This window comes from Monodelphis domestica, chromosome 1 (assembly GCF_027887165.1).
Source record: "Monodelphis domestica isolate mMonDom1 chromosome 1, mMonDom1.pri, whole genome shotgun sequence".
NCBI classification, from domain to species: domain Eukaryota; kingdom Metazoa; phylum Chordata; class Mammalia; order Didelphimorphia; family Didelphidae; genus Monodelphis; species Monodelphis domestica.
Window position 1 is genome coordinate 738,846,830 of NC_077227.1, and position 23,961 is coordinate 738,870,790.

Genomic DNA, 23,961 nt, shown 5'->3' on the forward strand with positions numbered 1-23,961 from the left:
CCTGGATTTAGAGAGGAGATCACAAGGAAAATGATAAAGAAAAAGATCACCAGGAGGTAGCAGTTAGGATTGGGCCCAATGAGTTGGGGCACAGAGAAATTGCTACTATTGCAGAAAGATGCCAGAAAACCTATACTGCATCAAGAAGATCAAGAATGAACTTTGGGTGTGGTTGATTGAACTGAAGTTTGAATGAACATTTATTGTAAATGTACACATTTATGGCAAAAGGGACTGCCCCTAATTTGGCTTTCTGTCAATGTGCCTAGCAAAACATTGGTTTTGCTTTATTTCTTTTCTATTTCTCCCTCACTACTCTACTTTCCTCTTAGAAAATTGAATCTGTAGTTTGAAGTGCATTTAGGACTACAAGATGATTATGTTAAATGATCAATGGGGAGACTAGTCTCCCAATGATCATCAGGGGGGATTGTGAATCTTAAAACTGCTCAGACTCTACCTTGGAACATTTGGTATTCCCCATTTAAACAATGGAGGTACTTGATCAGGAATGTATTGGGAATTTTAAAATTACTCCACCCATACTTAGGCATACTTTAAGGGAAGATAAAGTTGTAAAACTCCTTACTGAACCATGAAGAAGTCCCTAACTCATACTTATAGTGAGGCCAAAACCTTAAGCTAGGCCTATTTTTAGATCTAATACAAAAGGGTGCTAAGTGCCTAAAAAGGTTAAATTAATCACTAAAAGGTCAAGCAACTTACAAAGGGCAAACTTAGCAAGAGGTGTGAAGTTTTAGTCTACTCAGAGAAGGTGATTAACAAAAGAAGATGTGAATTAAGAATGGTCAGTCCTGTGGAAAACGTCTACTGTGATTGGTAGATGTGAAAATTTAGGGGAGGTGACATAAGAGAAATTTCTCTTTAAAAGGAGCTGGTTCTCTGAACTTAGAGGGAGTTCAGACTAGTGCTAGTTGGATCTCGGACTAGTTGGAGTAGCTGGGCCTCTGAACTTAGTTGGAGTTTTGCTTGGGACAAAATCTTGTGGTGAGTGGATAAAAGACTGACTTAGTTTTCTCTCTTAAAGAGAAAGGTCTAGGCCATTTGTCCTAGGCCCTAGCCTTTTCCTACTATTTACTCTTACTCTGTCTCTCTCCCTTCCCTTAATTCCTTCATTTGTATTAATTAAAATCTCCATAAAACCCAGCTGACTTGGGTATTTCATATTTGGGAATTTTTCCCTGGCGACCACTTATTTTTTATTTAAAACCAAGACACTAAAATTATCTTTACAGTTTTGGCAATTCAGTCTTGAAACCATATTTTCATAGTCACACTACCAAGGGAAAATAGTTCTATTCTCATTACTTACTTCAGGAATTGCTATTTCTAAGAATGAGATCCAATAGAAAACTTATGCTGAGGGGGCAGCTGGGTAGCTCAGGGGATTGAGAGTCAAACCTAGAGATGTGAGGTCCTAGGTTCAAATCTGGCCTTAGACACTTCCCAGCTGTGTGACCCTGGGCAAGTCACTTCACCACCCTCACCCTGACCCCCCATTCCCTAGCCCTCACTGCCCTTCTGCCTTGGAGCCAATACACAGTATTGACTCTAAGACAGAAGGTAAGGGTTTAAAAAACAAGAAACTTATGCTGAAAGGAACCATAGACAACAAAGCAATGCCAATATCAAAATTATTATTATCTAAGTGGAATTGTATCTAAATCCATAGAGGAAGAATTAACCAAGTTGCCAGAAAGCACAAACCATGAAACAATTATAGAAAAGGACTTTAATCTGATAACTAAATAGAAAGTAGAAATAAAATGGGATAAATAACAAGTGAAATTATAAGATGACCAGCTGAAGGATGAAAGGTTGAGGAGGAAAGGGAGAGAACCGGGGGAAATAGGGTTGTCTTAAAATAGAGTAAGCAAAACTAATCACATGGATTACTGTTGTAAAGGAGGAAAGGGAACCAAAAAAATCCTAATTCAGAAAAATGAAACAATACTAGAGCCAAAAAACAGAGGAAAGCGTACACTTTTCATAACTAAATGTGATTGGATTAAACAATTCCATGAAATGACAGAATGAGAGAGTGAATAAAAAACCCCAAACTCTACAAGCTGTCGCTTACAAGAAACACGTCTATAAAGATATTCACAGAACAAAAATGAGAGACTGGAACAAACAGACTTTGAAAGTATGCTGTCAGCCAAAGCAAGATTTGAAACTAACACTATAAACATGGAACTTAAATTATGCTGAAAGGAACCCTAGACTACGGAGCAATGCCAATATCGAAATGATATTATCTAAGTGGGGCAGTATCTAAATTCATAGAGGAATTGCTAATCAAGTTGCCAGAAAGCATAGACAATAATACCATTATAGAAAGAGACTTTAATTATCTTTTATCTGAGTTGGGAAAAAAAATCTAAAGACAGATCAACCAAAGGGAAAATGAAAATAAAAAGAAAATGTAAAATTGAACAAATTTCTGGGACATTAGACTGAAAAGAGTTTGTGGTATCTTCTGATGACATCGTTTTGAATATTTCTCCAGTTTACATGAAATCTGCACAAAATTTGACCATATAAAGACAGAAAGATGTAATTCAATTTAAAAAGACAGATCATGAACACAGTCTTTGCAGACATAAAAATCAATAAAAAATAATAAGTGGTTCAGAGATCATAACCAACAACATAGACCTAAATGGAGGCTTAATAATTAAATTCCAAGTAATGAATAGGCCACATTTAGGAATACTTAATAATTATGCAAAATGTTAATTGACAAAACAACAAATCAGAGTTTCTGGAATGCAGCAATTGTAGGGGTAAATATTTATCTAAAAACCTACATGAACAAAATATAAAAGTGAGGATTAAAGAATTGAATAAACATTTTTAAAAATTAGAAACCTACTAAACCAATACAAAATAAATACAAAACAGGATATCTCAAAAGGAGGAAAAGAAAAATAGATAAAGTAGAAATCAAGTAGGTCATAAAAAAGCTAATTCTTAAAAAAAAACCTAACTAGTCAAGCTGATATAAGAGAGAACAGAAAATCAAATCAATAAAAGGACAAACAAACAAGGTAAAATCAAAACAAAACCAGAATAAAAGAATTATCAGAACTCACTATACATAATGTTTATTACTAATATATGTAGTAATATGCCAATAAATCTGATGACAAAAAGAAAGGATTACTTTAAAAAATACAGAGCATACAAATGAACAAAACACCAAATGGAGAGAGCTTAAATAATTCACTTTCAGAAGCAGAGATTGATCAAGATGTAAAGAAAGTCTCAAAGTAGACAAAAAACAAATACCCACCCCCACCCCCACCTCCACACCACACACAACTTCTTGTTGAATTCACAGAACTGTAATCAAAATTTAAGAAGACTATACAAAGTACTTTCAATTTTTGAGAATAAAATCACTCTCCTAAACTCCTTATATGGGGCATAGATAGTGCTAATATTAAAATATAGAAAGAAGAAAAACTATGTATCAATATGATTAATGAACATGAATTCAGAAGCTATATATTAAAACATGTCAAATAGCTTACAGAAATTTATCCCCCAAATTTCTCATTATGATTTAGACGAGGACGGAAAAGATAGTTCATCATTAGCAAAACAACCAATATAATTATTCATATTGAAAACAAAATCCTCCAGAATCATAAGATTTTCCCAGTAATTACAGGAAAAGCCTTTGACAAAGTATAGCACTCACTTATACTAACAAATGACAATGACAATAATAAAACTCTACAAAACATAGACAGAGATAACATCTTAATAATATAAAAAGCATCTATTTTAAAACAAAAGCAAGCACCAACATATGCAATAAAGATAGACTAGAATCTTTCCCAATAAATATGAGAGGAAAATTAATGTGTTTTATTTATTAGTAATATTTCTATGTGAATCCATTCATTTTCTCAGCTTCCAGCCTCTGAAGTTCAGGAAGTTCAGTTCTCAAGGTAATGTAATTACTTCCAGGCAGTGGGGCATCTAACTGGACTCCCGACTTTTTTTCTTTAGTTAAAGGCAGGGTGGATACTTATCTATAAAAAAGAATCAAATGATCATATACTTAACGAATCCTAGAAAATCAACTAAAAAGCTAGTGGAAATAATCAACAACTTTAGCAAGGTTGCAGGATACAAAATAAACCCACATAAATCATCAGCATTTCTACATATCTCCAACACAGCTCAGCAGCAAGAATTAGAAAGAGAAACTCCATTTAAAATTACTCTAGACAATATAAAATATTTAGGAATCTATCTGTCAAAACGAACACAGGAATTATATGAGCACAACTACAAAACACTTTTCACACAATTAAAACTAGATCTAAACAATTGGAAAAACATTAACTGCTTATGGGTAAGACAAGCTAATATAATAAAAATGTCCATCCTATCCAAATTAAGCTACTTATTCAGTGCCATGCCTATCAAACTACCAAAAAATGTTTTTATAGAATTAGAAAAAACTATAACGAAGTTCATCTGGAAGAACAAAAGATCAAGAATATCAAGGGAAATAATGAAAAAAATGTGAAGGAAGGTGGCCTAGCAGTACCAGATCTTAACTTTACTTTAAAGCTGTGGTCATCAAAACAATTTGGTACCGGCTAAGAGATAGAAGGGAGGATCAGTGGAATAGACTTGGGGTAAATGACCTCAGCAAGATAGTGTTTGATAAATACAAAGATCCCAGCTTTTGGGACAAGAACTGACTATTTGATAACAACTGCTGGGAAAATTGGAAAACAGTATGGGAGAGATTAGGTTTAGATCAACAACTCACACCCATGATAAATTCAAAATGGGTAAAGAACTTAAAGAGTGAAATCACTATGGGATTTCATATGGGAAAGGAAAGAAATGTAAGATCAAACAAAAGATAGAAAACATTACAAAATATAATATGAATGACTATGATTATATCAAATTAAAAAGGTTTGTACAAAAAAAACTCAATGCAACTAAAATTAGAAGAAAAGCAATAAACTGGGAGAACATTTTTATAACAAAACTCGGACAAAGGTTTCATTTCCTAAATATATAAGGAACTAAGTCAAATTTATAAAAAATAAAGCCATTCATTGTCACCCAACATGAATAGACAGTTTTCAGATGAAGAAATCAAAACTATTGATAAGCACATGAAAAAGTGTTCTAAATCCCTCTTGATTAGAGAAATGCAATTAAAACAACTCTGAGGTACCACCTTACACCGATCAGCCTGGCCAATATGACAATAAAGGAAAGTGATAAATGTTGGAGGGGATGTAGCAACATTGAGACACTAATGCATTCCTGGTGGAGTTGTGAATTGATCCAACCATTCTGGAGGGCAATTTGGAACTATACCCAAAAGGCTTTAAAAGAATGCATGTCCTTTGATCCAACCATACCACTGCTGGGTTTGTATCCCAAAGAGATAATAAGGAAAAATATATGTACAAAAATATTTATGGCCTTGCTTTTTATAGTAACAAAAAATTGGAAAATGAGGGGATGTCCATTGATTGGGGAATGGCTAAACAAATTGTTGTATCTGTTGGTGATGGGATACTATTGTGCTGAAAGGAATAATGAACTGGAGGAACTCCACATGAACTGGAAAGACCTCCAGAAAGTGATGCAGAGTGAAAGGAGCAGAACCAGGAAAACATTGTACACATTGTAGCACGATCAAATGTAACTGACTTTGCTACTGGCAGTAATTGGATGACACAAGACAAGCCTGAGGAATTTAGGAGAAAGGATGTATCCACATCCAGAGAAAGAACTGTGGGAGCAGAAACACAGAAGAAAAACATATGATCCATCACATGGTTTGATGGGGATATGATTGTGGTTTTGATGTTAAAGAATAGCTCTACTGCAAATATGAATAACATGGAAATAGGTTTTGAACAATGATACGTGGATAACCCAGCTCTGGGAGGCGGGGAGGGAAGAAGTTGGGGGTGTAAAAATGGAGATTTTTGAACCCTTTACTTCAATCCCCAGAAGTCCTTGGTATTTCCCAGAATTCCCTATAATCTCACCTGAGTCTCCACCTGGGCGAGATCACAATTAGTATTTAACTGACAGGAACACCTCCCATGCTCTCTTCGCTTGCTTTTTGCAATGATTTAGCAAATATAGTGGTAAACTAAGCTAAGCGCAGGGATTTTGAATGGGCTAATCAGCCATGGGCATGTGGTTTTTTATTTTGTATCTTCTTTATTCCTTGATTTCTAATAATCCTTAATAACCTCATAAAATATAAATTAAATATATATATATAAATAAATATAAATTAAATAAAAAAAATATATAAATAAATATAAATTAAATAAATTAAATAAAAAATATAAATAAATATAAATTAAAAACCTCATAAAATATAATATTTTTATTAGTAGTAGAAATATAATTTAATTTTTACAGGGGGGAATCATAAATCATGTAACCATGGGAAAATATTCTGGGAAAAAAAAAAGAATCCATCCTCCCCAAGGAATTTGAAAGCACAAGCCCTTTTGTCTTTGCTAAGCATATAATCTAGTTCCATTTAGATTTAGAAGGTAGCATCACTCTTTTAGCTCTAATTTCTCCAATTTGTTCAATTTCACAATTTCCGTGTATTTATCTTTCTTTTGGATTTGTCCAAAACTGAGAGAGGAACATGTGGAAAATTAATATTGAACTGGAATATTTTTGTGAAATAATTTTCCCTTAACCAAGGGGTGGGGGTGGGGGTTCTGTGTGTTCATAGGCATGAATGTGTTGGGAGGAAGGTTCCACAAAGAACTCCCCTTCGCTCATGTCCTTACTTTCCTCTGGGAACTCCCACCTTTTTCTCAAGTTTTCTCAGGTTTCTGCAGAAAATGTAATAAAAGAAAATAAAAACCACCTTAGCATCAGGGGGGTGCTGAAGCCACCTCCTAGGAGCTGATTGTTAAATTTTCAGGGTGAGTACTTATACCTCAGAAACCAGCAAACACGACAAATCACGATTGATTATTGCTTTGTTGATTGTCTAGACCTAAGAAAGTGATGGAGAAAATGCAATTGATGCAGATTGAATTAAAAAGGTATTTTTCCTCCCAGAAAGCCAGTTATTAAACATTTTCTAGCACACTCTGTTAACTTCCACGTGAGTATTCATGAGAACAATATAGAAGAGTCTTTATTTACCCCAATGAGAAAATACCAAACAGAAAAGACTCACACCTGAGCCCATGAACAAATCAAATAAATCAAACTTCTCTCCTCTCTCCAATGGGTCTCTGCTTTCCCCAGGGACCTGAACAGCATACCAGATTTATCATCTCGTGCTCACGTGGAGATTCTCCTGGAACTAGGCTTTGCTAGACAAGCAATTCTTTACTAGGGTGAACCTTACTGCCAACAGAGACCTTTCCAGTCTGGGACACTGGGAGGATACTACTCTAGGGACAAAGTTCTCTGTATTGAGGAAAACACTTCCGTCAAAGAGTCGGTAGGTCTTCCCTAAGGAGCCCTGCGTCCCTCGGCCCTATCCAGGCCTCCTCGCTTATATAATGTCCTACGGTTGACTCTTTACAAGGGGAGAGAAATCACTCATGGACACTAGAAAGTTAACTCCCTTCCCCTGGCCTTACATGTTCCACATGGTTCCTGGTATGATCCAAGGCCAATAGCTGTGTTTATTCCTCTGCCTTATCACTATGGCCCTTTGTAACACTTGGCTCTGGCTCTTATTTGGTCTTGAAGCTCCTCCCCTTAAGGTCAGGAATTTGGTCTTTGGGAAGAACACTTTGTTACTCTTCTATAGCTTTTCTTGATTGTTATCCTTGGAGCCATGTGGCTTCCTCCTCTCTTGGGGTCACATTGTTCCCTGGAAAGGACTCAGAGATATGGAGGGGTCCTCTCCAGGGAATGAGGCTGGATCTCAAGGTCTCCCATGTGCATCTCTCAGGTCTCATTCTCTGCTACTCTGTTTCTACTTTGCCTCTTTTAAAAATACATTTTTATTGATCTTTTGGTTTTTGGATCACCTACATTTCCTTCTGTATCCTTTCTCCTTTCCCTACCCAAAGAATTATGCTTTATAATAAAAAAGGAAAAAAATTAGCAAGACCATGTAAATAAACATTTAAGTGCTTACTGTATGCCACAAACTGTGCCAAATAGTAAGGATACACACAAAGAGACATAATCACATCTCTACCAACAAGGAGCCCATATTCTAAGGGAGAAGAAAGACATCATGATAAAAATGTCTGACGTTATAGACAGTAAGAAGATGGCCTTCTCTTCTTTCTCCTTTGAGGCCAAGCTCAGTTTTTATGTCATAGCACTTTGTCACCATTGTGTCTTTACATAAGGCTTCTCATCCTTTGTAGTCAGCATTTCTTCCTTCCTTCTTATCTGTCTTCCTTCTTTCTTTCTTTCTTTCTTTCTTTCTTTTTCTTTCTTTCTTTCTTTCTTTCTTTCTTTCTTTCTTTCTTTCTTTCTTTCTTTCTTCCTTCCTTCCTTTCTCTTTCTTTCTTTCTCTTCCTTCCTTCCCCCCTCCCTCCCTTCCTCCCTCCCTTCCTTCCTAACTTCCTTTCTTTCTTCCTTCCTCTTTCTTTCTTTCTTTCTTTCTTTCTTTCTTTTTTTCTTTCTTTCCCTCTCTCTTTCTCCCTTTCTTTCTCTCTCTTTTTCTCTCTCTCCCTTTCTTTCTTTCTTTCTTTCTTTCTTTCTTTCTTTCTTTCTTTCTTTCTTTCTTTCTTTCTTTCTTTCTTTCCTTTCTCTCTCCTGTTTCTTTCTTTCTCTTTTTTAATTTTTCCCAGATTACATGTTCTTTTCCTCATTCCCACCCCTCTCCCCTCCTCAAGAAGGCAGGTAATTTATGTTGTACATGTATGTGTGCAATCATGTTGTCAAGCAAGGCAATAGAGTTTATACTTGGGAAAAATTCATGGAGGGAATAAAATGGAGAATGGTATGCTTCAATCTGTATTCATACTCCATCAGCTCCTTCTATAGCAGTCGATATCCTTATTATATTTGTGTCCCATAACTTGTCTGGCCATCCTCTAGCCAGCAGACATCTACTTTGCTTCAAGTTCTTTGATACCCAAAATGTTCTGCAATAACAACAGGACCTTCCTTTATGTCTTTAACCCTGTCTAGTAGGGGACCCTCCAAGTCAAAAAAAAAAAACATTTTAAAGTTGTTTTTTTTTTTTTTGCATTATTCCAAATTGCTTCCTAGAATGGTGAAACAAATTCACCATGCAACAATGCATTAGTGTACTGTGTTTCTAAACCCTCCAAGATACTTTTTATCTTTTATCCTCTCCACCAATTTGATTCTCCTTTTTAAAGGTCAAGTCCAAGTTAATGACTTTCCATGCTTCAATGAACTATCTTCTGTTAATTACAGTTTCCAAATCGTATAAAGAGACCCTCTGAATGTACAACCAAAATCTCCTCAGTGTGCAGCAACAGAACTTGGGGCAATGCCAGGTGTGCAAATTCTACACACATAAAATAATATCCACAAGAAAAACAAGTTATCAGCATAGAAACATACAGATCAGTCTTAGAAACTTCATTGTTTTTTTAAACCTTTACCCGTTGTCTTAGTATCAGTTCTAACACAGAGGAGAGGCAACAGGTAGGTAATTGAGGTTAAGACTTGCCTAGGATCATCCAGCTAGTAAATGTCCGAGGCCAAATTTGAACTCGGGAAGACAAGTCTTCTTGATTTCACTGCACTACCTATCTGTAATATCCTCTTAGAATGATTCATTTTAAGTCTAAGGAAGGATACAAGGGCCTGTAAGGCCCCAGTAGTGGCCTCTGTTCAGTTTTAGAGAGTTTATTTTAGGTAAAAAGTCAAGTTCAATTTTAATCACTCTAAGCCCCCACTTAGGAAAATTTTTAACACCTAAGACAGAGGTCAGACTTTCTGCCTAATTTTGCACTTAAATCTATCTTTAGGCAACTCCTAGTTTCTTTGTGGTTGAAGTAAAGTTTGGATTACTGGAAATATTTTATGTAACAACACAGAAAAATTATATTAACGGATATGTAGGTGGGCAGATATTAGAAAGAGAAGTTGGGGTAAGAACTAACCTTGGGATTTCCCTCAGACTAGCTGTTCTGCTCTGAGATGCCTTTAACAATCATATAGCAGCTAGTAAGTGTCAAAGGTAGGATTTGAATCCAGGATTCCCTGATTCCAAACAGAATTCTACCTACTAGCTCATGTTGCTACTAAGAATAAAAGAAAAATAGAGATTTATGGTAGTTTATAATGTTGATGAAAATTCTAAAAAAAAAGTATAAAAGAATAGAACTTTTCTTGGTTGTGATTTTGTAAAATGTAGATGTAAATCTCCATTTAAGTATCTCAGCATAGTTTGTTTGTTTTGGGGAAATGACAAGCTATGAAGGAAGTTTCCTCCTTCCCCCTCTAAGTCATTAATGAGGAGAAAGTAGGGCAGACAGCCCCAGAGAGTGAGATTCAGCACCCTGCTGCCACGAGACAATCCCAGCATAAGGAGGGCTATTGTCCTCTGACAGGCTCTTTGGGGAGTGGCCAGGGAGGAGGATGGGTCAGAATCTGCAGTAGCCTGGGACAGCCTGGCAGCTTCCACAAGAGATTAGAAGCGATCTGGAGAGCAGGTGAGGGGAGAGGGAAAGGGGGCATTTTCTGGGGGGAAATCCTCTGCCTCAGAGCCTGGGGCCGAGGCAAGCAGTCCTTCCACCACTCCTAGAAGAGTTAGCCCTGGATGGATGTGAGAGAACCACGCTATTTGTTGTCTCCAGCTGTGTCGGCCCCTCAAACATCCCTTGGTGGCACGTCTCTAGCCGGCATGAGGAGTGCTTGGAGCAGGTGGAGGGCTGAGTTTGAGCTCCTTTGCCCTCCATCTGGCAGGGGCCTCTTCGGGGTTCTGGGTCAGGAGTTGGGCTTTGTGAGGAAGAGGGAGTGATTAAAGCAGGCAATGGGGATCTGGGGGAATAGATTCACTTGGATTTCATCTACAGGACCCCAAGGACTAGAAGCAGCAGCTTTCATGGCTCCCTATGAAATCCGGAGATACCAGGACCAAGACTGGTGCTCAGTGAGGGCCATTTTTGCAGAGGGGATGCTGCAGCAAGTGATTCCCAACTTCTGGAATTTGCTGAGGCAGCCAATAAGTTTCCTGCTCCTGCTGGGGGGCCCAGGGGCCCTGCTCCTCGCCTCTGGCTCCCTCCTCTTGTCTCTCTTGGCTGTCCCGGGCTTTCTGGCTGTCCTGTGGCTGGTTGCTAGGTATCCCTTCTCCTATTATGTACATGACACTTTGCACAGGGACATGTGGGACATCAGGGCATCCTACCTCAATGACAGGGGCTCCTGTTTTTGGGTGGCGGAGGCAGGGGGTCAGGTGGTGGGCTTGGTGTGTGCCTGCCCAGCACAAAAGGCTTCCGGGGCACAGAAACATCTGGAACTGTTACACTTATCTGTGAGACAGGACCACCGCGGCCAGGGTATTGCCAAGACCTTGACTCAGACCGTGATCCATTTTGCCCAGGACCAGGGGTACAGTGGCATTGTCCTGGTCACTGCTAGCCTGAATTTCCCAGCAAGAAGACTGTACGAGCGTCTTGGCTTCTGGAAATCCCATGAAACCCTGAAATCTGTCAAATGGTCCATCATAAGCATTTCTTTAACTCATTACAAATATGCCTTGTCCCCCTCTCCCTGAACGGCCCTGGCCCGCACCAACCTTGTGGCTGTTTGGTGGTAGTTTCCAGTTACTGCCAATAAAGGTTTTGACTAATCTGTAGCCTTGGATGGTTATTTTTTAGTGACAAAACGTCCTCTGAAAAAGTTATTCCCCACTAAGGAAAACCTCAGAGAACCGGTTTGTGTTAAAATGCACGTGCGGGCGAGGTGGGACTGCCCTATGTGAAGCATTTCAAGGGAAGAGACCGTCTTGCCCATCGGTAGGGTCCCTTATCAAGGTCCCAGAAGAGGTGAATTCAAATTCTGCCTGACATCAACTTGCTGGGTGAGCTTGTATGAAATGAGGGTCGGAAAGGAATTTAGAGTGCACTGAAATGTGGGTGACACTTCCACCTGCTCTCTACCCCCCAGAGCTGTGGTAAAGCTCGGCAGGGGCTCAGCACACATCAGTGGTGAGAAGCGGAGGACGATTCTTTCCCCAGAGAATGGCGTGTGGTGAACACGCAGAGAACCCTCCAGCTGGGTCACTTGGGTTAATGACAGGATTGAGTTCCATTGAGCAAACTTCCATCAAAATGCCCAGCCTGCGATAAGCCCGGATGGAAGGTGCTTTGCAACCCTTAAAGTGAGGGGGGTGCTAGAGCCAGCAAGAACGACAGAGAACCCTCCTTTTCAGTGAATTCATTCACACCCTGGAAATCGGTGTTGTTGATGGTCTGGATTTGGGAAAGCAATGGAGAAAATATTAAACATAAACATATATTCCAAGGGGCAGCTAGGTGGTTCAGTGGATAGAGCACCAGGTCTAGAGTCCTGGGTTCAAATCTGCATTCAGACACTTCCTACCTGTGTGACCCTGGGCAAGTCACTTCGCCCTGTTTGCCCTTTTGCCCTCATCTGTAAAATGAGCTGGAGAAGGAAATGGCAAACCCCTCTAGCATCTCTGCCAAGAAAACCTCACACACGGTTACAAAGAGTCTGGCATAACTGAAACCACAAAAAGGTGGCATATTGGATAGAATGCTGGGCCCGGAGTCAGGAAGATCTGGCTTCAAATGCTGCCTCTGACTACTACTGTGAGTTCCTGGGCAAATCACTTACCTCCCTTTCCTTGCCTCAGTTTCCTTAACTGTAAAAGAGATAATATCTACCTCACAGGCTTAAATGAGTTGCTTTGAGCACTTAGTCCAGTGCCTTGCACATAGTGGGTGCCTTATAAATTCTCATTCCCTCCCCTTACTTGTGTATTAGCGCTTGAGGCAATCAATTCCAGAAGGATGTGGGGTTGCCTCCCACTGGACTACTTTGGAAATAATGGGTTATCAAAGGACTTCTGACACTCATCCCAGCTGCCTCCTTCAGGGCTACCAACAGAGAATCCTGGGTAGCAGCCAGAGAAGAGCTCAGCTCCATGAGAACCTAATTCTGATGGAAGAAGGAAGAGTTGGCTACTGAAGTAGAAAGAGCAGGAACGCGGAAAGGAGGACATTTCCTGCCATTCATCCTAGATGCTGGGAGGTCACATTTCAAAGGGGTCAGAAAAAACCCAGCCAGGAGGGATCCAATGACCTAATGTTTAGGCAGGAAACCGGCCCACGAAGGGTGGGAATTCTCAAGGCTCAAGCAAAAATTATTCCAGTGAGGACAAAAAGGGGAGGCGCCTAAAGAGACAGTCGGGACTACACAGGTTTTTTAAAAGCATGTAGAGAAAAAATGGGAGGAGATGGGGTAGGAGTGCCTTCCTGGCTTGGGGCGCCGTCTGTGCAAAGACGTGGAGATGGGCTCTTGTAGAAGGAGCAACAAGAAAGTCAGTCTGGCTGGACTGAAAGTGCATGATGAGAGCATGTGAAGAGTTCTGAAGGCCAAACAGAGGAATTCAGGATTGATCCAAGAGATAATAAGGGGCCCCTGGAGTTTTGTGAGGAGGGAAAGGTTTCAGGACAGGCCTTTGGCAGCTAAGCGGAAGTTGGATTCAAGATCTGAGAGAGACGCACGTAGGAGCCTGTTGTGCTATTTCAGGAGAGAACCCGAGAACCCAAGTTCAAATCCTGGCTGGGTCACTTATGACCCGAGATGGAATTTTTCATTCTAGATGTCATCTTCAAGTAGGGTTCATCTTTCCTTCACTCCAGAGGAATTCCAAGTTCTGGATGCTTCTAGTAACTCCCCCTCAAGGTAGAGGCCTCCATGGTCTCTCATCTGGAGCTCAGAGGCAAGGCAGAGGGGCAGAGCTATCCTTGAAAGCTTCTGGATCACAGCAACTTTGGGTTGTTTGTTTTTTCTTAAACCTTTACTTCCTGTCTTAGAATCAATATTGTATATTAAATGGTCAAAGGCAGAAGAAAAAAAGCGGTAAGGACTAGGCAATTGGGGTTAAATGGCTTGCCCAGGGTCACCTAGGCAAGGAAGTGTCTGAGGCCAGATTTGAATCCAGGGCCTCCCATCTCCAGGCCTAGCTCTCCGCCCCGAGCCACCTATCTGTTCCCTGGGCTCTTTTTTAACTGGTCTGAGGGGGCTTCCTCTCGTCTGAGGGAGGAATGATTAAGCCAAGTCCTAGGCTGATCGGTTGTTGATTCTCCCCAAGATGACAAGCATTCAAATGTCTGAAATAGTCCAATGGGCCTGTCACCTTCTCATCAATTTGTGAGCTCCCCGTGACCATCCATGCTACCACCTGCGCTGCCCTTGTCCACGTCTCCCCACAAATGTGTCAAGTCCCTTATAGTGAGGGTGATGATGATGACTCCCATTTCCAAAGGGCTGTAACGTTTGCAAATGCCTTTTTCTCCCAATAACCGAGAGGCAGACAGAACCGAGATCCCCATTTTACAGAAGAGGAAACTGAGGATTTCAAATGTTGTGACTTGTGCATGGGAGCCAGAACAGGCTGTTTAGGCGGTCTCTTAAGACCCCGGAGAAAAGAGGACACAGAAAGCAGCTGGAATAAGACGAGTCCTTGTGGGCAACTTCTCACACCGAGGGAGGTTCCGTCAGTCCCCGGGGCGTGTTTCTGGCCAGATCCCGGCTGTTTGTCCCTAGGCATCTGACTGAGACCACAAAATTCGGTGAAGACAGCGACAATCTCCCTACAGCCTCTCGCTCTTTTTAAAAAAGCCTCGTTGCCCCTGTCTTAAAATCAATAATGTATGCTGATTCCAAGGCAGAAAAGCAGTAAGGACTAGGCAATGGGGGTTAAATGACTGCCTGGAGTCCTATAGTTCAGAAGTGTCTGACACCATATTTGAACCCAAGACTTCCTATTTCCAGGCCTGCCTCTTTGTCAACTGAGCCACCCAGCTCTTTCCTTATGTTCTTTTGAAACTTTTTTTTCCTCCACTGGGAGAAAGAACACTGGCCTTGGAGTCACAAAGACCGGAGTTCAAATACACTTTAGAGCTGTGTGACTCTCTGTAGGTCACCGAACTCTACTCAGCCTCAGTTTCCCCAAATGTAAAATGGGGATAATAATAGCACTTCTCTGCAGGAAGATCAAATGAAAAACCCTAAGGCACTTTGCAAACCTCTCGGGCTATATAAACACTGGCTCTCATGACTTGCAGTAGGGGGTAAATAATCTGAGTGAGGGGCTGCCTCTTTTCTTTGAAACCAGGGTTTGGACTTATATTGTCATACAACTCCTAGAGGCAGGATTCGCACCTAGGTCTCCAAAGGCCAAGGCTAGTCCTCTTCCCGTTATTCCCAGAGCCTGCCCGGGGGGGTGGACACACCCCGAGAGTGATGCTGGTCCCAGCACCATCCCTCGCCGCAGTCCGGCCAGGCTGGAAGGACGGTCAGGAGAGGACCTTACTGGAGAGTCCGCACGTCATGACGTCCAAGAATAACACCACAAAAAGGTCATCACTGGCCAAAAAACATTCTTCTTCTCTTTTCCCTTCACAAAACATCTTTAGTTGACATTCTGCAAATGATACTTTCCAGTAGCGTGCCGATCTTTTCTTCTCTGGGGGTCAGTTTGTAGGTCTGTAAAAGGAGAGGCACAAAAGGCACATCAGGCGTGGCCAGCTCAGTTGTACACACACAGAATCAAGGCAAACTCACCGCCACCACTTTCTGGCCCGGAAACCTGTCAGCTCTCAAGAGCCGCAGCAAAGCAAGAGGGCAGGGAGGCCTTCGAGGCCTGGGGCAGCTCCCAAGCGGCTCCCCAGCACCGCCCTCGGCCCTGCGCATGGTAAAAGGGAAGCCTCTCGCCACCAAGTGCAGGGAGAACCTTTCTGGCCAGCGAACGAGCAGACGCCGGCCAAAGCAACGGCTCTTCCCGCCCGAAAACTGATCCCGCGAACCTTTCTCAGTTTGGTCTCGTCGGTGATTTCCGGAAGCTTGTCGAAGGAGACCTGGTGGCCGTCCACCTGAGACACGAGGTCTTCCGGATTCATCCGCTTTTCTCCTTCCTCCACGCACACGATCAGGATCGAGGTGTCGTTGTCGGAGATGCCAAACTTCTTCAAGGCCTCCGAGATCTGCCACAAAAGAGAAAGATGGAGCACCTGTGAGGACGCCCCCTGGGCAGGGGAGGGCGTCGGGCCCGCTGAACAGGGCCTCTGTGTAAAGGACACTCGCGGCGACGCCTGCCCACTGCAGGCTCCCCACCTCATCAGGGCCCGGAGGATTTCTCCAAATATCTACAGTGTTTCTGGGCAAAGTGTGAAGTGTTCGATGGCCGTCCCTGTGTGTGTCCTCTGAGTGTATGTCTGTCGCTGTATGTGTGTGTCCGTCTGTGTGTGTGTCTGTCGCTGTGTGTGTGTCCTCTGGGTGTATGTCTGTCGCTGTGTGTGTGTGTCCTGAGTGTATGTCTGTCGCTGTGTGTGTGTCCTCTGGGTGTATGTCTGTCGCTGTGTGTGTGTGTCCGTCTGTGTGTGTGTCTGTCGCTGTGTGTGTGTGTCCGTCTGTGTGTGTGTCTGTCGCTGTGTGTGTGTCCTCTGAGTGTATGTCTGTCGCTGTGTGTGTGTCCTCTGAGTGTGTGTGTCTGTCGCTGTGTGTGTGTCCTCTGAGTGTATGTCTGTCGCTGTGTGTGTGTCCATCTGTGTGTGTGTCTGTCGCTGTGTGTGTGTCCTCTGGGTGTATGTCTGTCGCTGTGTGTGTGTCCTCTGGGTGTATGTCTGTCGCTGTGTGTGTGTCCTCTGAGTGTATGTCTGTCGCTGTGTGTGTGTCCTCTGGGTGTATGTCTGTCGCTGTGTGTGTGTCCTCTGGGTGTATGTCTGTCGCTGTGTGTGTGTCCATCTGTGTGTGTGTCTGTCGCTGTGTGTGTGTCCTCTGAGTGTATGTCTGTCGCTGTGTGTGTGTCCGTCTGTGTGTGTGTCTGTCGCTGTGTGTGTGTCCTCTGGGTGTATGTCTGTCGCTGTGTGTGTGTCCTCTGGGTGTATGTCTGTCGCTGTGTGTGTGTCCTCTGAGTGTATGTCTGTCCCTGTGTGTGTGTCCTCTGGGTGTATGTCTGTCCCTGTGTGTGTGTCCTCTGGGTGTATGTCTGTCGCTGTGTGTGTGTCCTCTGAGTGTATGTCTGTCGCTGTGTGTGTGTCCTCTGAGTGTATGTCTGTCCCTGTGTGTGTGTCCTCTGAGTGTATGTCTGTCGCTGTGTGTGTGTCCTCTGGGTGTATGTCTGTCGCTGTGTGTGTGTCCTCTGAGTGTATGTCTGTCCCTGTGTGTGTGTCCTCTGGGTGTATGTCTGTCCCTGTGTGTGTGTCCTCTGGGTGTATGTCTGTCGCTGTGTGTGTGTCCTCTGAGTGTATGTCTGTCGCTGTGTGTGTGTCCTCTGAGTGTATGTCTGTCGCTGTGTGTGTGTCCTCTGAGTGTATGTCTGTCGCTGTGTGTGTGTCCTCTGAGTGTATGTCTGTCGCTGTGTGTGTGTCCTCTGGGTGTATGTCTGTCGCTGTGTGTGTGTCCTCTGGGTGTATGTCTGTCGCTGTGTGTGTGTCCTCTGAGTGTATGTCTGTCGCTGTGTGTGTGTCCTCTGAGTGTATGTCTGTCCCTGTGTGTGTGTCCTCTGGGTGTATGTCTGTCCCTGTGTGTGTGTCCTCTGGGTGTATGTCTGTCGCTGTGTGTGTGTCCTCTGAGTGTATGTCTGTCGCTGTGTGTGTGTCCTCTGAGTGTATGTCTGTCGCTGTGTGTGTGTCCTCTGAGTGTATGTCTGTCGCTGTGTGTGTGTCCTCTGGGTGTATGTCTGTCGCTGTGTGTGTGTCCTCTGGGTGTATGTCTGTCGCTGTGTGTGTGTCCTCTGGGTGTATGTCTGTCGCTGTGTGTGTGTCCTCTGAGTGTATGTCTGTCGCTGTGTGTGTGTCCTCTGGGTGTATGTCTGTCGCTGTGTGTGTGTCCTCTGAGTGTATGTCTGTCGCTGTGTGTGTGTCCTCTGGGTGTATGTCTGTCGCTGTGTGTGTGTCCTCTGGGTGTATGTCTGTCGCTGTGTGTGTGTCCTCTGGGTGTATGTCTGTCGCTGTGTGTGTGTCCTCTGGGTGTATGTCTGTCGCTGTGTGTGTGTCCTCTGAGTGTATGTCTGTCCCTGTGTGTGTGTCCTCTGGGTGTATGTCTGTCCCTGTGTGTGTGTCCTCTGGGTGTATGTCTGTCGCTGTGTGTGTGTCCTCTGAGTGTATGTCTGTCGCTGTGTGTGTGTCCTCTGAGTGTATGTCTGTCGCTGTGTGTGTGTCCTCTGAGTGTATGTCTGTCCCTGTGTGTGTGTCCTCTGAGTGTATGTCTGTCGCTGTGTGTGTGTCCTCTGGGTGTATGTCTGTCGCTGTGTGTGTCCTCTGGGTGTATGTCTGTCGCTGTGTGTGTGTCCTCTGAGTGTATGTCTGTCGCTGTGTGTGTGTCCTCTGAGTGTATGTCTGTCCCTGTGTGTGTGTCCTCTGAGTGTATGTCTGTCCCTGTGTGTGTGTCCATCTGTGTGTATGTCTGTCGCTGTGTGTCCGTCCGTGTCTCTTTGGGGCCCGGATGCCAAATGAAGGCTCCCGGGATGTGCCTCAGCAAGGCTGAGGATCCCTCTCCCCCCGATGAGGCGGTCCCGAGGGAAGCCCGGTTCTGTCATTCCCAAGGAGCACTGCCTCTCGTGCCCAACCTCCCCCTGAGCCTCCGGGCCTCACCACGGCGGCACCGCAGAAGTGAGAGAGGGAAGTGCGCTTACGCTGTTGTTGGGGGAGAGGTTGAAAATGATTTCGGTGCACAGAGTTCTCGTCTTCATTTTCCCAAGCTTGTGGAGGTGGACGGCTTTGTTTGCTGCCACGAGTAACTGGAACGGATCCACCACCTACAAAGGAGATGAGGAAAAAGGCCAGGCCAAGGATGCGGAGGATGCTGCAGAGGAATCCTGCCCTGCTTGTGTAGAATGGGTGAATAGAGCACCAGGTCTGGAGACAAGAGGTCTGGGTTCAAATCTGGCCTCAGAAACTTCCTCGATGTGGGACCCTGGGCAAATGGCTCGACCTCAATTGTCCAGCCCTCACTTATGCTCTTCTGATCTAGAGCTGCCCCTGAGACAGATGGGAAGGGTTAAAAAAATCCCAGCAGAACTCCTGGGCAATTCCAGGCCCCTAAATTTTAGAGGGGGCGGTGCGGGGAGAAGAACCTACGACAACACCTAGTTCAAGCCTCCCACGTCATCGATAAGAAAATGGAAGTCCAGTGGGGGGAAGAAGTTTCCCCAAAGTCACACAGTCACCAGGTCTCCTCTGTCAGAGTTCTATCAACTACACACATGCAAGGTCAGTAAAATGCGGCCATGTATCCTGCCCTCTTGACCACATTGGTTCAAATAACGGGCATTCTTTTTTCTCACACCATTCTGGGTTACAAAGAAACCAACTCTGAACTGTGATTTCAGGTGGACAACAAAAGTTAAAAACACAAAAAGAATGATAAAAATAAAGCAAGTTGATGTGAATGGAAATATTTAAAAATTAATAGATATATATCAATATAGTAAGTTTATATTATTTTAAGTAGATTTTTTTCTTCTTTCAAAGAGATATCATTTTAGGGCTCCAAGTTTCTTTCTGCTTTCTTTTCGTAATTTGTGGTGGCTTATTTTGGGGCAAGCCTTTGCCCATCCAGATTCTAGGACAAAAAGTTCTCTTTCAAATGTGTTTGATGTTAGAAGAATTTTAGTCTAATGTTGAAGATGCTTTCATAATAGAGAGAAAATATCAAAGGGGTTCACAGCATCAATGATTTAATCTATCCAAAACCACACACTTACCATTGTTGCATTAATTAATGCTCCATTGATGCTACCTTCCATGGCCTTTTTTCTTAACTCTCCAGCATTTTTTACATCACAAAACAAGAGAAGAGTTACTGTGCACTCAGGAAACAGGTCCAATTGATAGGTTAACTGCATTTTCCACTGCACCGGACCCAAAAAAGAAGAAGAAAAGAAAACCTAGAGGATCACATTTTTTTTTTTAAGTTGCTATAGAATATTATAGTTTCCAGTGAGAATGACTTACACCCCTCTCCCTAATCTTAAAACCCTGGACCTTAATTTAGCATACCCAGATGAAAGCAATTTAAATCCTGCATCTTTAAGATGTGGGCTCTTATCTACACAGTAAAAGGTATTGTGGTTAAGTAAATTTAGTTACATTATCATTCTGTTCCAATTTATAAAAGAAAAATCTATAAATTGTGGCAGCTATGAGGCATAATGGATAAAGCCTTAAATTTGGGAGTCGGAAATACTTGCGTGCAAATTCCTCCACTGTCACTTAAGTGACCTTTGGAGAATCAATGCACTTGAGCCTCAGTTTCCTCATTAGTAAAATGGTATCCAAGGTCATTTGGGTGGGACAGCCAGAATCCTACCACAAGTGCCCTCCATTCTGTCAATTATCTCCAATTCATCCTGCCTATAGCTCATTTATATGTATTTGTTCAATTGTCGTCTCCCTCATTAGACTGTGAGCTCCTTGAGGGCAGGGACTGTCTTTAGCATCTTTTTTCTCAGTGCTTAGCTCAGTGCCTGGCACATAGTAGTTGCTTAATTAATATTCAGTCAATGACTAAGTCATCTGATTTCAAATCCAGTGTTCTTTCCATTGGGCCAAACTATCCCACACACTGAGATATCTGTAAAGCATTTTGCAAACTTTAAAGTGCTTTTAAAAATACAATATTATTAATAATCCAATAAATATCCAGCTCCTGGCTTTCCAATTTTATGAATGACTTAAGAGAATATAAAATAAGCCTCACCAAGTCCATGGACCTTTCTCCAGGTATTTATATCAAAGCTGATATATGTAAAGTGTTCTATAAGCCTTTGTTATATCTGTTTCTACTATTGTCATTGTTTTGTACTAGAGAGCCCACTAAGATCATATGTCTATCAAAACACTTTACTATGTAAATAGGGAGTGAGCAAAGATAGAGAAAAGTATAAGATAAAAGGATGGGGAGAAATATGAAATGAATGATCTCATCTATGAAACAAAAGAAAGGGGGAAGCTGGGTGGCTCAGTGGATTGAGAGCCAGTCCTAGAGACAGGAGGTCCTAGGTTCAAATCTGGTCTCAGACACTTCCTAGCTGGGTGACCCTGGGCAAGTCACTTGACCCCCATTGCCTAGCCCCTACCACTCTTCTGCCTTGGAGCCAATACACAGTATTGACTCCAAGACCGAAGGTAAGGGTTTAAAAAAAATGAAACTAAAGAAATCAGAATCCAACAATATGCCATTTATAAGAAATATAATTAAAACAAAATTAACATAACATGCTGCAATAAAAATCTATTATGTTCGTCCACTCCTTTAAATCTAACTTATTTGTTTCACTGAGAATTTTTGTATATAGAAATGTTTGTGGTTAAAGAAGGGAGAGAGAAAATTGTTTTCTGTCTGATTCTTGAATTTCTCAAGATCTGTCTTGAGATCAGCAGAAGGAATCCTGGAGCTGCTGAGACCCTCAAGGATTATGGAGGAGCCCCTGTGAGGGTGAAGTCACCCATCTGCCATTTGTCCTGTTGAGGGTAGTGGGCTCAGGAAGACTTCTGAACAGATGAAGCTCTTCCATACTCCAAAAACTCAAATGACTCTGGAATCTCATTAATGTGCAAATACTCACTAATCAAAGATTGTGACCTATGGGTGCCTCACTCTGATGTTTGCTTAGGTCTTCCCTCAAGCACAGGAGCTTTCTCACAATGAAGATGGTTATCTGCCTAGGATGTATCCTATGTGCCCATTTACTTGTAAGTCTCTTGAGGGTGAGTACTGTTTTCCTTTTGTACCCTTAACATTTATGACAATGCCTGGCACAGAGTATGTAGTCATAATTGTCAGCTTTATCCTCAATTTTATCTCCATTTTACAGATGAGGAAACTGAGGCAAGGCAGTGCTTAAGTGTAATTAGCCTTAACATCCCCCCCCTCGTGTTTATGAATTCTCTCAATGGAAACAAACGTCTTTGGTACAGAGCTTTTGGGGTTTTTAAGGACGACAAATGATTTGCCCCCAAATGCTGAAAACTCTGCCATGCTACCTTTTTGATCCCCAATATCACATCCATTTTAGAGATGAGAAAACTGAGGCATAGAGCGGCTGGTTAAGTGTCAAAAGGCAGGATTTTAACGTTCTATATTCACTTCATAAATCATTTCATTGATGGCTACATTCACTCATTCATCGAACCGAGTGTAAACACTGGGGAAGGTGAGGGTTTCCTAATGCTCTAAGGTTCCCCTGGAAGCCCAGCCCCTCGGACACAATCCTGGACAAACCACGCCCCCAAACGATAGTTTGGCTTCGCCCGCCACCGCTCAAAACGCCGTGACGTCACCCATGACACAAAAACGTCTTCACGGTCTCGGCCGGGACAGCCGTGACTGCCGACCTCTAGGTGCTCCTAATTCCCAGGGCGCCGGGAGGCCTCGGCCGGGTCTGACTCTGCTGTGGCCCCCGCTCCCCAACCTCTGGTACCACCCTTCTCAGAGGAGGACTTACATGGCTCCGACTTGTCCCCTACTGAACCCCCTCCTACCGGAACTGGCGTCCTTTCTCTTCACGACTTCCGCCGGCTTGTTCATTTCCCCACGTTCCACTCGCGCACGCGCCCTCGATGCCAGTCTCTGCTCTTTGGCTTCTGTATCCCGTCCCTACGCTTCTTCTTCTTCCGGTTTCCGGAGTCTGAACGGTCCTCCATCTCATTTCGGATCCCGGATTCCGGTAGAGAGTCTCACCTTGCCCACTACCGAGCGATGTAGCTTCTTCGTCCCGAGGGGGCGGGGCTAAATTAGCTTCGTTTAAGAGAACTTTAATTAAGAGTCCACTGTATGCCTGGCCCCGCCCCCCTTCGTTCCGGTCTTTATTATTGTCTGTTATCTGTAGCCTCCTGGGCTGGTCTGTCAGCCCTTAGAACCCGGCTTCCGGTTTTTTATGTCTTTGTACCCCCAGAGCCCGGCTTGGCACCCAGTAGGCACTCTGACGGCTATATAGTCCTTACCCCGGTGGTTCGCCTTTCGTGTGAGAGGCCCCATAGTGGGGAGGCAAAGCTGGGGCTGAGGAAAGGGTCTGGGCCCCAGATCCGAAGGAAGAATTTCCTTCCTAAGACTTCCTTAAAGATTTCAGGCTGAGTCACAGACAACTTGGATAGAGCGATAGACCAGAGGGAAACGGAACTGCCTATCTTTGTGTGACCCTGGACAAGTCCCTTAATCCCCATAGCCTAGCCCTAAGCTGCTCTTCTGCCTTGTAACCAATGAACAGCATTGATTCTGAGAAGGGAACGGTTAAAAACAAACAAACAAACAAGAAAAAACAAAAAAAGGAAGTGGAAGGGTCCGGCCATCAGTAACAAGCATTCATTAAGTCTCTACTATACATGAGGTACTGTGCTAAACCGAGCACTGAGAAGGGAAAAAATCCTGCCCCTGCCTCTAGGAGCGCCCACAATATGCAAATAGATATGTAATGAGTAAATGAATTTTAAAAAATGCATCAATTAACTATGTGCAGAGCTGGATTTGTTGAACAATCTCCCCTTGACCCTCACCATGACAAGGTAAACTTTTTACACTTTCCTAATTAACTCACCGCAGCAGCTTCTCCAGATCTTTTCATCGATTCTGAATCCTTTTACAGCCTCCTTCCCTGTCAGCTGAGAACTTCTTGTAATTCACTGAAAAATTTGAGGCCATTTGCAGAGAGCTCCCTCTTCATATCGCATCATCCATCCAAATGCCTTCTGCTACTGTCTCCATCCTTCACTTGTAGGGGTGACCGAGGCAAGCCTCTCTACATGCACAGGTGATCCCATT

General features: G+C 43.0%; 2 protein-coding genes across 4 annotated transcripts; one reads left to right on the top strand and one right to left on the bottom strand.

Moving 5' to 3' along the window:
• Positions 1–10,457: 10,457 nt before the first annotated feature.
• On the top strand, positions 10,458–11,806 carry LOC100022265 (N-acetyltransferase 8-like). Its single transcript, XM_001374129.5, has 2 exons — positions 10,458–10,661; positions 11,025–11,806. Exon 2 carries the CDS (start codon positions 11,054–11,056, stop codon positions 11,723–11,725), a length of 672 nt encoding a protein of 223 aa, XP_001374166.4. The 5' UTR covers positions 10,458–10,661; positions 11,025–11,053; the 3' UTR covers positions 11,726–11,806.
• Positions 11,807–15,564: 3,758 nt separating this feature from the next.
• On the bottom strand, positions 15,565–22,768 carry TPRKB (TP53RK binding protein). 3 transcript variants are annotated; one of them, XM_007477849.3, is made up of 5 exons: positions 22,649–22,768; positions 19,907–20,053; positions 18,836–18,958; positions 16,008–16,184; positions 15,565–15,687 (listed from the first exon to the last, which is right to left on the bottom strand). In XM_007477849.3, exons 2-5 carry the CDS (start codon positions 20,045–20,047, stop codon positions 15,601–15,603), a joined length of 528 nt encoding a protein of 175 aa, XP_007477911.2. In that variant the 5' UTR covers positions 20,048–20,053; positions 22,649–22,768; the 3' UTR covers positions 15,565–15,600. The 3 variants fall into 3 exon arrangements, with proteins under 3 accessions (XP_007477911.2, XP_001363116.2, XP_056670192.1); XM_001363079.4 differs by having other exon boundaries at positions 22,686–22,744; XM_056814214.1 differs by lacking the exon at positions 22,649–22,768 and adding an exon at positions 21,770–21,788.
• Positions 22,769–23,961: the final 1,193 nt, after the last annotated feature.

Coding starts and splice junctions, on each gene's coding strand:
- TPRKB (XM_007477849.3), bottom strand. CDS start 20,047: ATGCAGTTAACCTATCAATTGGACCTGTTTCCTGAGTGCACAGTAACT. Junction 18,959..19,906: donor CATTAATTAATGCAACAATG/GTAAGTGTGTGG, acceptor TCTCCTTTGTAG/GTGGTGGATCCGTTCCAGTT. Junction 16,185..18,835: donor ACCTCTCCCCCAACAACAGC/GTAAGCGCACTT, acceptor CTTTTGTGGCAG/ATCTCGGAGGCCTTGAAGAA.
- LOC100022265 (XM_001374129.5), top strand. CDS start 11,054: ATGGCTCCCTATGAAATCCGGAGATACCAGGACCAAGACTGGTGCTCA.